Source organism: Anguilla rostrata, chromosome 5 (genome assembly GCF_018555375.3).
Source record: "Anguilla rostrata isolate EN2019 chromosome 5, ASM1855537v3, whole genome shotgun sequence".
NCBI classification, from domain to species: Eukaryota; Metazoa; Chordata; class Actinopteri; order Anguilliformes; family Anguillidae; genus Anguilla; species Anguilla rostrata.
The window spans coordinates 45,012,655-45,027,637 of NC_057937.1; the positions used below are offsets into that span (position 1 = coordinate 45,012,655).

The 14,983-nt window shown below is 42.8% G+C and overlaps 1 protein-coding gene and 1 long non-coding RNA gene across 12 annotated transcripts in view; one reads left to right on the forward strand and one right to left on the reverse strand.

Moving 5' to 3' along the window:
• Positions 1-14,983, reverse strand: part of LOC135255382 (uncharacterized) — a 184,364-nt gene that overhangs the window by 143,156 nt on the left and 26,225 nt on the right. For all 5 annotated transcript variants that reach the window (XR_010330165.1, XR_010330163.1, XR_010330167.1 and 2 more), the window contains one exon: positions 11,208-11,305. This is a non-coding gene — a long non-coding RNA (uncharacterized LOC135255382). The remainder of the gene's footprint in view (positions 1-11,207; positions 11,306-14,983) is intronic.
• sema6d (semaphorin 6D) overlaps positions 1-14,983 on the forward strand; it is a 76,508-nt gene that overhangs the window by 54,977 nt on the left and 6,548 nt on the right. For 2 of the 7 annotated variants that reach the window (XM_064336472.1, XM_064336475.1), the window contains exons 1-15: positions 3,373-3,572; positions 9,183-9,345; positions 9,857-9,968; positions 10,168-10,228; positions 10,353-10,415; positions 10,556-10,657; positions 10,838-10,928; positions 11,223-11,342; positions 11,700-11,788; positions 12,485-12,702; positions 12,829-12,960; positions 13,202-13,357; positions 13,588-13,761; positions 14,418-14,558; positions 14,771-14,848. In XM_064336472.1, the coding sequence (XP_064192542.1) occupies positions 9,234-9,345; positions 9,857-9,968; positions 10,168-10,228; positions 10,353-10,415; positions 10,556-10,657; positions 10,838-10,928; positions 11,223-11,342; positions 11,700-11,788; positions 12,485-12,702; positions 12,829-12,960; positions 13,202-13,357; positions 13,588-13,761; positions 14,418-14,558; positions 14,771-14,848 (1,649 nt within the window). In that variant the 5' untranslated portion in view covers positions 3,373-3,572; positions 9,183-9,233. Of the gene's footprint in view, positions 1-3,372; positions 3,573-4,123; positions 4,285-9,182; positions 9,346-9,856; positions 9,969-10,167; positions 10,229-10,352; positions 10,416-10,555; positions 10,658-10,837; positions 10,929-11,222; positions 11,343-11,699; positions 11,789-12,484; positions 12,703-12,828; positions 12,961-13,201; positions 13,358-13,587; positions 13,762-14,417; positions 14,559-14,770; positions 14,849-14,983 lie in introns of those variants that run through there. The other 5 variants (XM_064336477.1, XM_064336476.1, XM_064336474.1 and 2 more) reach the window with 4 other exon arrangements.

Here is a 14,983-nt window from a genome sequence, read left to right on the forward strand (position 1 = left end):
ATCTGTTGAGATAATGACTTGCGGGGCTAAAACTTTAAAACAGGCTGTCACATTCAGCCCCATGGCAACTGTGATCTTGTTTAAAAAGTGTAAAAATTTCTTATATTCATCAGACCCACACCATCACAGTCATGTTAGGGGGAATGCAGCTTTTTTTGTCTGTAGAAAATGACACAATAATAGCTTTGGCCATCAGTACCCAGCGGTGGAGAGGGTTGATGCAGTGGAGATTGTTAAGCATAAGCCTACTCAGGAGAGGGCTGTGTTTATGAGTGAAAAACAAGTGATGTAAAATATGGTATCATAAAAACTAATGGTGAGGAGGATACACTGCAGAGTAACATGCTTGTATATTTGACGAAATAAAAATAAGTGGAAGTCACCTCAGCTGATTCATGACTGGATTAAACAGTTGAGTCAGAAAGGAGGAGATAATTGACACACACACAAGCCCCTCCCCATACATCATTTACAATTTCATCCAAATAAAGATGAGCAAAAAAGTAGTATAAAATGAACAAACACAGGTAATGAGCTGTATTGTATGCCCAAATGTATGTTATACAATTTTATTTCCCAAAATGATAGGTGTCAACATGATTGGTACCCCTATTATCATTGAACCCTGTGAGCCCTCCCTTCACAAGGATAAATGAATCACTGGAATGCACCTTTAAAAAACATTTGGAGAAACATTTTTGCTGCTTTTGGCGAGTTAATACAAAAAATAAAATGCAGCCCTCACTAGTGGACCAAATAAATTGTGATTCTGATTAGATAATCTCAAACTTTCCAAGGTTTATATTTATGTGTTAATATTATTATAATGCATATTCAATACAAGTCTGGTGATTTAAATATCCTTGAATAAAAAGATATACAATTTTTCATAAGTACATTTTTAGCGGTTAGGATTTAATGGCACTCCCCTTATGTTAAGTTGTGTGGCCGGATCCCAGCGAAATGGCTCCACCGTGAACCATTCTGATTGATTAAGAGCAGATCTCTGCACTTCCCTGGCCTGCACCCCCATTTGTCACACAAATGCACGGAGCTGCTACGACTGCCATCTCCACGCCATCTGCAGGGACATTCCACTCGATAAATCAGGGAGACATCCGACACTTTCTCCTGTCTGAGACACAGACCCAGGTTCCCCTGCTGACACACTGGCATCTATAGCTTCCACACCAATGGGTCATTTCCACTGAGTTAAAAAAATAAAAAACTAATGCCACTATAGTGAATTGTTCTGTTTCTATAATCCAGCTATTGTCATGTAAGTTTCTTCCCAATACATGATCACCCAGTTAGACATCCATTAGTACTGAGACCCACCAAAAGACTTGTTGTAGAATGTACTGTTGATATGTGATTTTGGTATGTTATCATACCTCAATCATTGTTTTCACGGGTGAACTTTTGGTCACATCAACCTTTCACAACCAAGATAAAATGGTTATCTTAATGTTCTGGGTGCAGTATGACTATGCGGTGAGGATTCACATGTAGAGAGAAGCACACCAAACAACCTTCATAATCAATTTCCCTTAAACACTTTCAAATGCAAATAAACACTTTACATTTGTTTGTGTCAGTGGGGGGGGGGATCACACAACCCCTTCACAGAATGGGTAATGGAGAAAGGCAGAATGCTCCTTCGCAGCACAAATGGGTGGCTGCTAACAGTTTTAAGTGTTTATGGATGTTTCTAAGGTGAGATGGTCTGGCTCAAAACAGAGTCAGAACCCTGGGTCTTTGGTCAAAACAGTTTTGCTTTCCGACAGGAACTGGGAGCCAGCCAGATACAGTTCAATGCAGTTTCTGTTTACCAGTGTGAAAGGCCCTTTATACGTGCCTAGGTTGCACATGGCAAATGGAAAGTGTTGAGAATGTAATGATAAGCAAATCTCCGAGAAAGCTAAAGCATTAATTTGCATAAATACAATAATGACAGGGAATTATTTGTACTTGGAGGAAATTAGCCAATAGTTTTAATTCAAAGTCTGACCAACTAACGGCACTCGCTCAAAAACAATTGCGGACACATCCAGGACATTATGGTCAACATTCCACCAGAATATAATTGAATGTCACTCAACCTTATTTTCACCCTTTACCCTTCTAACTTCCCATCAGCAGAGATAAGGTCTTGCAGCTGATGTGATTTTCATTGGCAAACTACGTTAACAGGACAATATCACTTTGACAATAGCGACCAAAAGCATGGCAGTCTTAACCGTCCCACAAATTTGTATTCCCATAAAATATGCCAATGCACGGTAACTGCTACTAGTACATTTCATTACAATAAACCTGATTCAATGTCCTAAAATGTGTTTTATGCAGAATTATAAGGTCCAAAAAAATGTCAAAAAAAAAAAAAATGGAGTGTGTTCCAAACCAGCCATAGGCCTGCATGCTGCTCAAAGTAACAATTGTATCGACAACGAAACGTATCCCCATTTTGTTTTTGTTCAATATATTCAATCCTTTCAAGTGTTTTATGTGAGAACAGTACTCAGTATTTCAGTGCGACAGCACTTAAAACATACATAATCCAAGATGGGGCATGTGTTGCGGTTTTTACCACCAGGAGAAATGGATGACTATTTAATCCCAGGATACAAGGATCTCTGTGCAGGGGTGCCACCAGGGATTTTGGACTGAAAAGCTCTCATATAGAGACCCACTATCAAACAAAAAAATCTTTTTTTAAATTTGTGTCCTCAGTTGAATATCAACAGAATTGTTTATTTTCAACCGCACCATTGTTTAAGTATTAAGAAACACTTCACATTCAATGTGGAAAACAAACAGCGAGGCTACAGTCTGCCATGATATAGTCTCTAATAATTGTTAGCCTACTAACCACAGTCACTGGCAACAACCTAGTCTATTTCAAATTCAAACACTTCAGGTACACAATCATATCTGACCAAGCTGTTTTTACCGTAAAGGAAATCATTTGGAAATGGAAATCTCAGATAAAAGGTTTAGGAATGAAAATGTAATTATTACGCCTATAGTTAAGAATAAATAACATGATCAGAGATTGACCCTACCTCACGGTCAGCATAGACCTTGAAGTCTGGGTAATTTTTTAACCGTTTTTTCTACAGCCACCTATAGTCTCAGAGTAACTCTGTTACTATGTTGCAGATTTTACAACCGGGTTTAATGGATGAAGGATTCGTTAAAGCAAGAGCGGTGTGAGTGCGTGTGTGTGTGTGGAGGGGGAGGGGGTGGGGGAAGAGTACCGCTGGGTCACTATAATCTGGGGGCCTCACTTCTAATAGGGAAAAAGCGGTCGAGCAGGGAGTGGAGCCAAAACCTACATCTCGGAAAAAAACAGTGGAGAAAAGATTGGGGGAGGGACTCGAGGCACAGAACAGCTTATTGGTAGGCAGCGGGCTGCTCTCTTGATGGATTGACTCTGAATGGATCGAATTACACCATTTGCTGTGCATCAGTTTGTTTTTCTCCTGGCATCGTCTGTGAAGCAAGTTAAGAGAGTTGCCGATTTGGTTTGCGAGCAATACACGGGGATACAAAATAACAATTCAGATGAGGTGAGTCGCGGGTTTTTGGAAAGCTACTTCTACTGCTGAAATCCGATTATTTTTCCTCGGGAAAAGCTGTGTTAACCTGAAAGGAAAAAGATTTGCCAGCACTAACGAAGTCTGTCGCAAGCGGACTATAGCCAATAGCCTACATTCTCACTTGGACTCGTGGTAAAATAAAATAAAAACAATAGTACTCAACGAGATTTTCTGTTAGGCTATATAGTATATACTAGCATATACTCAAAGAGGATATACATTAATTACCTACGTGACTCTCAGTTTTCTCAGTTTAATAAAAGGTTTTGCAAAATATTCATTTTTAACATTAATACAATTGCCCAATATCACCAATGGGATAGTTTAGGCTATATTGCTTGTTAAGTGTTTTCTGTTTTTGCAAAGTCAAAGACGGGGGGATTGTGAGGTGAGGGGGATTGGGCAGCAGCGGTACCATTTGATAAGCTTTGAAGATCAGAAGGCTGAAAATGGGCCTGGTGACGGATAGATTGACGAGTGAAAGAAAATGTTACTTTCTTTGCATCGGAATTAATTTTGAGGTTCCACAACTGGATAAAGAAAGTTCCGACTCACAGTGAAATCGACATGAAGTCCATGTAAGATGAGTGAATCTGATCAAGCGGATTGATGAGAGAAAGAAACAGACTTCGGCATCTAACAGGACCTCACAAAGCTTTCATGAATGTTTGGGAGTCTTCAGGTAGGATGGTTGTGTTTTCGCTTCTTTTGAGATATTTTCAGCTGTGTGTGCGCGCGCGCCCGCGTGTGTGGGTGTGTTAAATTACATTGATTTTTTGTAAGTCATATAAATTGATATTTTGTATGGTGAAGGTTCACGTGTTCATTGGTTGGTGTCGTGATATGTATGGATAGGCTAGTTATTAAATATATAGTTATAAAATACCATATTTGGATATTGGCCTCGGGTTTGTGTATTCAGGTGTTGTAGGTTATTCCCAGGACTTGCAGCAGTCTAATTGAATAACAGCAGAGTAATTTGCTATACTGTATCATCGATAGAGTTTGCAGAAAAGTAGTCTATTAAATCCTTGGTTACCCGTTTTCCCTTCCAATCACTGCTGTACTGCATCTGGCGGTAAATAATTAGAGAAAACAAGCTGTGGATTGCTTAATGAGGTCGCCGTACAATATTTCATTAGTCAGGAGGATTCATTTTCTATTAAAGTTTAAAGTAGCTACAATAGTTCTGATATTAGTTGTACATTGTAGACTGGATGTGCACTAATTTATCATAAATAGACATATGAGATGACGGCATGGGAAATCCTTTATTGTGGGTGGACATACAGAAATTAAGATTTTCTTTTAAGATTATAGTCTTCAAATGCACGTCGGCTATTTTGTGTACCTTGAATGTGGAGCAAACTCCAAACACTAGGCTTCTTGACGTATAACATATCGACCATAGCATCCCAGAAGAGCAGCAGATTTTTAAAACCGTACCATAACCTCCTAAAATACTATGCACTTTACCATAAAGAAGTAATTACTATTATGCTGTTTTCACGTAGTATGCTCAGCAGTTCCGTTTTAAAGTTTTCATTCCGTTTACTAGTCTATAAGTAACATTTTGCCTTATAGGCTAGAGGCTACGCACTTAAAAACGAACGTAGCATATTGGCTACATCGTTTAATTATAAGTAGCCTAACCTATGCCAAAATATTTAATATAAATTATGGCAAATTCTTATTTTATATCAGCTTTCGTAATTCTCCGCCCCAATCCCAAAAGCATGTAATGGCAAGAGAATCAATTTACATGCAAATACATTACCTTTTGTCACTTTTGCCGCTCCCAAACCATTGTATTTCAAACGGACTCAAGGAATTATCACGGATCAGTGCTGAATACATAATATCACGTCCTGCACAAAAAGGATTTTCCCAAATGTATTTTAAGGATTATTCGGAATTTACAACCGTATAACCTTACCATGCAATCTGCTTTTACCCAACGATGTTATTTTTCCCCCCTATCAACGACCTTCCAACATTTAGGCTATTTTCAGTGATATCAGTAGAGAGTGCATTTAGATTGTACGTTAATGGGGGAAAAATATTGAAAGAATTGTTTGGAAATGAACGCGTTGTCATATAAATAAGAATGTGAATTTCATGTTAATTACGTAGCTACAATTATACGAGCATGCACGCACCACTTAAACATTTGGCTTACTTGCTCATTTTAAAAGGTCTGGTGATAAGAAGCAAAATAAGTTCAGATATAGGTAAACATAATTTAAAAGCTTCATAGTGTTAATATTTGGGCTAAACAAAAAGAAATTACTTCACCCAGTAGTTCCCCTTGCTGTAGCCTACTGTTTTTTTAAAAGCAGGAGGCAGCATGTTATACTATTTGGTGTTATGATTTACAGCAAATTCTAAAACGCTGGAGATAATTCAGTAATGATCTGAATAATAGCGTACAGTTGCCCTCTGCTGCTTCAGGGAAGTAAATATTGAAATGACCTCGGGGATTAAAATTGCTCTTTAAAGGGCAGTTCTGAAGTTTATTTATTTCATTGCCGCACCTATTGTTAACCAGCCGCGATTAGCATTTTAACAACCCCAAAGTGAACTTCTCCCTGTTCTGTATAACTCGACATTGTGAAGGAGTCATCAATCACCTTGTCACTGACCACAACAGGCTCCCTGGCCCTGTAATCTTCTGAGGCTTCATCGTGATCATCGGACTGTTAACAATACAGCTGGCCGTGGCAATTTCCCTCTTCCACACTGCTGACGCCATTGTCTGGCCATAGTAACTAAAGTTAACACCCAGAACATGAAGTTTCTATTGTGTTGTCCCACCCGGCAATGCCGAACACGTTCATTAGATGACACACCTGCAGCACAAGGTTTTTTGTGGGGTATTGAGATGGTGAGTTCTGGTGTGAAAACTCTCCCACCCATTTGTGCTGTTCTCACGAAGGTGGGCGGGGCTGCCATTTAGCAGTAGAGCCAAGTCCCTTTGCCAGAGATTTAAAAGAAACAAGTTCAAACCCCTCGCATCTAATCCTTGAGCAAAGACCAAAACATTATGTGTTCTTATTATTTAAGTAGAAGCGGAGTAATCATTTTACCACCACTGCTGAAGTTCATTCTGATGTGGTGTCAGAGTTCTCCTCTAAACAGGCTGGGATTGCTTTCTAAAAACCTTAGATTTTGACAACACAGTGATGTTGTACATTCAATTTAACAGCCTCTCCCTCCAGTGCTTCAAAGGAGCATTAAATCTTTCCTTAATACTGCACAAAAGTAAGAGGCCTGAAAACCAATTTGCCAGTTATCTGATTTCATGTTCAGTGGTTTTATTGCAGAGCATGGAACAGGATGACAACAAAAGTGACCCAAGAAATGACAGCAGTTGTTCAGCCATGAGGAGCCTTCATGTTGCAAAAGACAAAAAATGATATATTGCTCCTATTGTTTACTATTTTTTATATATTTTTTGCAGCAATCTCTGCTGCAAGACATCACTGCAAGAATGCAGTGGTAGGTCTATTGCAGGCAATGACCTACCAAGCGAAAATCACAAGCTTGCAATTCCAACCAAATGTTGGAGCCAAATTTCCTTGAGCCTTGTGAAACTAAGCCAACATCAACTGAGAAATTGCGTGAGTGAAGAACATTGAAAAATCCTGTAATAACAAAGCAATTTTAGAGCGATTGTAGGGAAATGCTAAACAGTAACATGTTGCGTGACACTGCCTTGAATCTTAGGATTTGCTGAGGCCCATGCACTTGAGGGCAAAAATTAGAAACCGTACCAAGATACTCCATTTAAGAAAACATTGTTCTTACTATGGACTGAATAGTAATTTGAGCATTTGACCTCTGTACGTCTCCTTTTCTGTATTGTGTTAGGTTACATGTGAATCCCAGGCTCCTCCCATTTTATAACTCTGCTATAAAATCAAGCAACAATAGCCTTGCACCTACTGTTCCAGTTTTAATGTGATCATTAATAATGAATGGCAGAAATGCATTGGGACTGTGGGGGGTAGCTGGTTCACTTTAAATCTTGTGGCGTTATTGACTTTATATCAAGAAAATTATTTTTAAAAAACCAATATAATTCCTAATACAGCTTAAAAGTGTAGCATTTTGGCATTTTTACAACCTGTATTGATTTTCCTGGCAATAGATTAGCATTCTCTCATGACGCATCTCCTTCGGTTCCCCTGATTTAGTTAAAATGCATGCGCTGCTTAGTGCTGCACTTCTTTATAGATCCATGGTTTTTTGGTAACTTTGTTAAAAAGTTGCTCTCTCCTCAGTTGCATTGACTTCAATTAAATTAGAATCTACATTGCCTTTGTTGGACATTTTGTTGCTAGGCTACTGAAAACATAATCTCTCAAGCGTGGCTCTAATGGGGAGAAATCCTGTCTCTGTAGAGGATGCCCAGTGTACTGTACATCCTCATTGAATAAAGGGATCAATTGAGTCTTGCGCAAAGCGAACGACTCCACAGACCCTATGCTAATGCCTTCATAAATGAGACCGGAGAGCTGCGTGAAACAGGTGTGGCGCACGTGCTCTCTTGACCTTTCCGGCGCATGAAAACTGCTCTGCCCCTTCCATACCGCTAAAAAGCCATTAATGTTTGACATTAACGCATACGGAACGGCTGAACCCTTCGCCGCATCCTCCGCCCCCCGATCCATCGGATCCCTAAGTGGATCGGCGGTCGATGCTCGCCGCGGACTGCGAGCAGGTGCGCGCCAGAGCTAATTGAAAAAGCGTCGATGCTGACGAGCCAGGCGTGCCCGCGAGCGCCGCTCATCAGCGCTGCGCCAGGCCTCTATCTGCGGCGCCGCACGCGGCCCGGCTAATCCGTTTTCTTGGCTGTTTGTTGTCCCCCACTGTAAACCGCTCACATCCATTCGGGGCCGCTTCCCCATGAATAATTTGTTTGCCTTATAAATATTTGACTGTACAATGTTCATTAATATGCACACGGTTGGTCTCCAACCACCGTTACCCCGGGACATGGCCCAGCCATGCCGGAGTCACCGGAGTCAGGCTTTAAGGCTGGCATCGAGCGTAGAGGCTCGAATCCGCGCTGCCACAGAAGCATCTCTGGGTTAATCTCTGGGACAGAGCTACAAATGTTGTGCGCCGTATTGATAACAATGGGTCACCTCTAAACTGCCGCTCCGCAAATGCTTAGAAAAAGAGTACGCGCGTGCTTTACACATTTCCAAAACAAATGAGACATTTGCTGACCATGCATCCCTGTAGTGAGTGGTACACACTTCCTCTTTCACTGCTCTTTGTCTGAAGGAACCCACCACCCACACTTCTCTTGATTTGACAGGGTGTAACAATATATCATAGACAGTTACTCATGCCGGGCCTCTTAGTGGAAAAATTAGCACCTGTCAGGTCATGGGCAGAAATGTTACCCGCAGTCGGGATTGACGGGAGCACAAGGTTGGCGGTTATCTTCCATAAGTAAGCAGCTGGTGAGATGAACGTGGGAAGGTCATTCGGGTGGGGCGAGAGCAGGAACAGGAGAATAGTCTCCGGCTGCCCTCGGCATTCCCCGGTGTCCCTGTGCTTTTTCCGCAGGTAGCATCGACAGTTTTGCGGAACAGGAAGTGTCAGCTCTCTGCGTGAGCCATGGGCCCGAGAGCACAGCTCCTCCTCAGCTTGGTGCTTCTGGCGGCTTCGCACATCTGGGCGGTCAGCTTTCCTGAAGACAGCGTTCCCATTGACACCATAGACTACCACTGTAAGTGCTGCCTCTGGATGAGAACCTAGCATGCAGAAGGGCACCAGAGGTGCCGTCTGCTGTCACATCGAGTTCAGTCAGGCAGTTGGCAGAAACTCAGAATAGCTACTGTACAGGAGCTCACCCAGGGGCACTATTTTTATGTGTTTTTTTTCCTTATGTTCTGGACAAGTGACAGTGACTGTAATATTTCCTCTCATCTGTCAGTATGAAAAGTTAATGCGTTAAAGGAGAGTATATGCATGCATACAAATGCCCGAGTCTTCAGCGTGAATATCAAGAGAACCAAAAGTGGTTCCTGTGATATAGTGTGAGAAAATACAAAAAAACCTGCTGACACAGTTAATGCAAGGCATCCAATGTGTCAGTGTGGTATTCTTTAATATTCAGTACATTACTGAGGGATTTCTTTAAAGCCGTTACACATAGCTAACTATACGGCTAATCAATACTCCCTATCGACTCCGCAGCCCTGTAATCCCCAATATTGCTGCTACTCATTCCCCTGCAGACTCAAAGCAGTATCCGGTATTTAGAGGGCGTCCAGCAGGCAATGAATCTCAGCACAGGCTGGACTTTCAGCTGATGACAAAAATTCAAGACACGCTCTTCATTGCCGGAAGGTAAATCTTAATGCTCTTAATTGTATTGAAAACTGGAAACATTTGCCCAGTGATATGTACCAACGCTTGATTTACAGGGTGATTTGTATCACATGGCAGATTGGGCGGCCATTGCTTTTTTTGGCAGGGTTTAATAATTAAATGGTTTGTCCGTGTCGCAGGCATTGAAATTTATGGTTGTATTTTCCTCTTTCAACAGAGACCAGGTGTACTTGGTAAGCTTGCGAGAGACATACAGAACCGAGATCATACCTTACAGGGTGAGTTTATGCTCTGATTTTCTCCTTAAACACACCAAAGTTAACAGCTAAAGAAAGAATAACTGTGCTTCTAGATAAGTAGCTGGAATCAGTGATCATTGTAGTTTCTCTTCTGAAATCACAGAAATTAACGTGGCGATCCGGCCCAGGAGACCGAGAAACATGTGCCATGAAGGGGAAGCATAGAGTAAGCTACCATTCCACTGGCTTGTTCCCACTTGTTTTATTTTCCATGGAAAGAAATCTGATATCCAAAGATAATTGTGCCCAATCAGTTTTGTAATAAGTCTTCCCCCCTCCCCCACCCCTCTCTTTTCTGCCTCTTAGGATGAATGCCATAATTTTATTAAAGTTCTGGTACCTAGAAATGATGATCTTGTGTTCATCTGCGGCACAAATGGCTTTAACCCCATGTGCAGATACTACCGGGTGAGTCAACGGCTTCGTCTTTTCTTTTTCTAGCTGATTACCTTTTCCCATTCTGTGGGAATTCTGCACAGTTTATTTTGTGTGTGTGTGTGTGTGTGTGTGTCTCCTATGGAACACTGTTCAAACATGATAAAAAGTAGTTTAACAACATGTCGCATATGCCTTCATTTTTCTCTGCAGTTGGATAACCTGGAATTTGACGGAGAGGAAATAAGTGGCTTGGCGAGGTGCCCATTCGATGCCAAGCAGACCAACGTGGCCCTCTTTGCTGGTATGGAAAACTCAGCTAATTACGAGTGACGAATGGTCGTTTCCATCATTGTGGGGGGTTTGGGCTGAAAGCATGGAGGCCCCATGACTGCCAAGCCCCAGATCAGAGGCATTAATCACCTTTTTTGCCACAACGAGTGGTGTGCGTCAGGTCCCCACGACGACAACCGCCCTGAAAGTGCTGCCATTAATAAACGCTCAAGTGTTTTTAAAAGCTACAAGCACATACTGAGAAAATGTGCAAGCGCTTGCCCAGCACACAAATTACAGCAGCCTTTACCTTGCCCTGTTCCAGACGGGAAGCTTTACTCAGCCACGGTGGCGGACTTCCTGGCCAGCGATGCAGTCATCTATCGCAGCATGGGGGATGGGTCTGCCCTAAGAACCATCAAGTATGACTCAAAGTGGTTAAAAGGTAAAATAATTTTTTTTTATACACATCTGCGCTTTTGCAGTTACAGACTTCGGCTACAGCGCACACCAAGCTGAAAGGACACAGGAAGTTAAACGGCCTTGCAGAACCCGTTTATATTGTATTTGTGTGGGTCTTTGTTCCAGTCTCTGACCTTTCTTACAATACACTGAGCAGTCAGCTGTATCAGAATGTCTGGAGGACAGAGAAAATCTCTCTCATTGATGTGTAATGCTGTACTCCACTATCTGGGTCAACATCGAGCCAGTTTGGCTCAACCGTTACTGTGAATCTGTCTGACGTGAAGCAAATAATTTATTTTGGTCAAAATGCTAAGTACAATTTTTTTCCTCCCCTCAGAACCACACTTCCTGCATGCCGTGGATTATGGGAATTATGTGTATTTCTTCTTCAGGGAAATCGCAGCTGAGCACAATAACTTGGGAAAGGTAAGATTTGAATAATGAATACCAATACCAGCAAGAAAATACAGGCGCAGTATCAAATATTTCATAGTTTTTGCTGCAGTTGTAAATAAATAAAATAAATAAAAATAACCACCTGCTTTGTATGCCTAACTCTGAGCTTTTCCGCAGACCTGTTTTGTGGTAATATATGGTTCCCTGAAGGCATTAGTATGCCGTCTACTCCCTGCTGATCAGTTGAAATTTACCAATACAACATGGGGTGCATGGCTCTCAAACAGGTTTTAAGCGCTTTCCCTTGACCAGAAGTTAATAAATATTTCAGCCACGCTAATGTGGAGGATGATACCTGTGCTGTGATATGGATTTGCCACGGTTAATTATTAAACCGGTTACGCACGGTTAATTTATGACCTTAAACCCCGTTCGTTCCCCCGTTTTGCGGAAAAAACTGAGCGAAGGGATTTGCATGTTGAATTTGATTTGAGCGTCAGGCTTAGTCGCCCTCCAAGTACCCAGCCTCTCAGGTAAAGGCAGTCTCAGTTGGACCACTTAGCTGGTCCCGGATATAAAAAAAAAATAAAAAAAACAACAACATTCGACACAAGGGCAGGAAGAGCTTTGCTCCACCATGTATTATTCAGAAGCTGGAAGTGTTTTTCGTGTCGAAATTGATGATTCCGGGACATTTCCTTTTTTTTTAACGTTCGCGTCTTTCAGGCGGTGTATTCCCGGGTGGCGCGCATATGCAAGAACGACGTGGGCGGGTCCCAGCGCGTGCTGGAGAAGCACTGGACCTCCTTCGTTAAGGCGCGCCTAAACTGCTCTGTTCCGGGGGAGTCCTTTTTCTATTTCGACGTCCTGCAATCCATCACCGACATAATAGAAATCAACGGAATCCCTACTGTGGTCGGCGTGTTCACCACGCAGCTGAACAGGTAAGAAAAATACCTCTGAGAAAGGCGCTCGCTTTTTATCGTCTGCTCAGACGACGGAGCCTCCTTTATTCGATTCATTAGCGCTTAACCGACGCTACGACCGAAATTCGTTTTGTTACGTCGCAGCATTCCCGGCTCGGCGGTCTGCGCGTTTTCGATGGCGGACATCGAGAAGGCGTTCAGAGGCCGGTTCAAAGAACAGAAGACGCCCGACTCCGTGTGGACGGCTTTTCCGGAAGAGCGCTTGCCAAAGCCCAGGTACACGCGATGGCGTGACACAATAGCGTTTCGCTTTTGGTTTCGGGTAAATAATTAATGGGCGATAACTGGATGCGCTGCATTTTTAACCGGGCCTCTTGTGGACGCCATATGCACGCAGGTGTACCTTTACCAGTGCGTGGCACTTGCCTTGCCCCCTCTGTTATCGGTCCTAATAAGCAGCTGACCCTGTTGTCCCCGGAGAGCGCGAGGGGAATAATACGCCCTGTGTTCTTTTCAGGCCCGGCTGCTGTGCGGGACACGGCTCGGCAGAGGCGTACAAAACCTCCATTGATTTCCCGGACGAAACCCTGCTCTTCATCAAATCCCACCCTCTGATGGACACCGCCGTGCCGTCTGTCAGCGAGGAGCCCTGGTTCACCAAGACTCGCGTCAGGTGAGACGCGCTCCGCCGCAACATAAGGTTCCCCCCTGTTGTTCAAAGGAGGGGAAAATTGCTAACCTGAACATTGGAGAATTTACAGTGAGCCGGCTTGTTTATTACAGGTATTGGAGAATTTACAGTGAGCCAGCTTGTTTATTACAGGTATTGGAGAATTTACAGTGAGCCGGCTTGTTTATTACAGGTATTGGAGAATTTACAGTGAGCCGGCTTGTTTATTACAGGTACAGGCTGACCGCCTTGGCTGTTGATAATTCGGCCGGCCCCCACCAGAACTACACGGTGGTTTTCATTGGCTCTGAGGCCGGCGTGGTCCTCAAGGTCCTGGCGAAGACTTTGCCCTTCTCCATGAATGAAAGCGTCTTTCTGGAGGAGATCGACGCATTCAACCGAGCCAAGTACGTCCACCACCAACATGTACTTTGTGATATTCCAGCTTCAGTTTTATGTGGAAGCATTTCCACGCCAAAATTCAAATGAAAATGCAAATCCGCAATCGCATGAAACAAAAACCATGGCATAATTCAAATGAAAATGCAAACGGTCACTTTGCATTTTCAAGTTTTCATGATGATACAATGGAAGCATTACTATTTTTCATTTCAACGTGAAAATGAAATGATAAATGGTCAATTGAATTACTAATTCATTTTTGTTGTGGATAAAATAAGTGGTTACAATAAGAAAGTGCTGTTTCAAATGTCGTTTGTCATTTACATTTCAAGTATGACAGGGTTGTGTCATAGAGGGTGAGAAATGTAATGTGTAATGGACTTTGCATTAAAATTTTCTAATTGCCAGATAAAGTGCATACACTAAATAGAAAATGAAAATGCAATGTAGGCGTTTGCATTCCCATTTGAATTTTGGCGCGGATATGCTTCCATAGTTTTAGGGCTGTGATTTCTGTGTTACTAAACAGAGGCAGTCTTTGAAGACGTACTTGTAGCCCTGTTCAGTAGCTTACTGCATCAGTCTGGGAAGCAGCAGACAGGAGGTTTTAATTTAAGCGAGGTAAACGGTTCTAATTGGCCTGCCCTGCTCTCGATCCCAGGTGCCTGTACAACAGCGAGGAGGACCGTCGCATCGTGTCTCTCCACCTGGACAAAGAGACCCAGGGGCTGTTCGTGGCCTTCCCCGGCTGCGTGGTCAGGCTCCCTCTCAGCCGCTGCGAACGACACGGCTCCTGCCACAAGTGAGTCCACCCGGCCCCGTTCTCAGCAGCAGGCCGCAGTCACGGCAGCTGAAGCCTTACCGTTTTCAATGCCCTCGTGTTTAATGTGTATAATGTCAGAGAACCGCATCCTGACTTTGGACAATTGGCCACAGGATGTTAATATATTTTTAATGTTTAACCTACGCAAGCGACATGTAGCCATCCTGATGGGGTTGTACTGTGAAACACAGGTCCTGCATCGCGTCACGTGATCCGTACTGTGGGTGGATGCCGCACGGGGCCTGTGAAACTCTCCAGCCGGGCGTGCTGTAAGTACATGCATTTCCCCATTCACCAGCACACGTCTGTGCTCCACAGATAATACGTGCCACGCGCTCTTCAGTTTCACATTAAGTGAAAAATCTGATTAATACATCTTGTGCTGTGCTCTCTGTCTGCTCTCT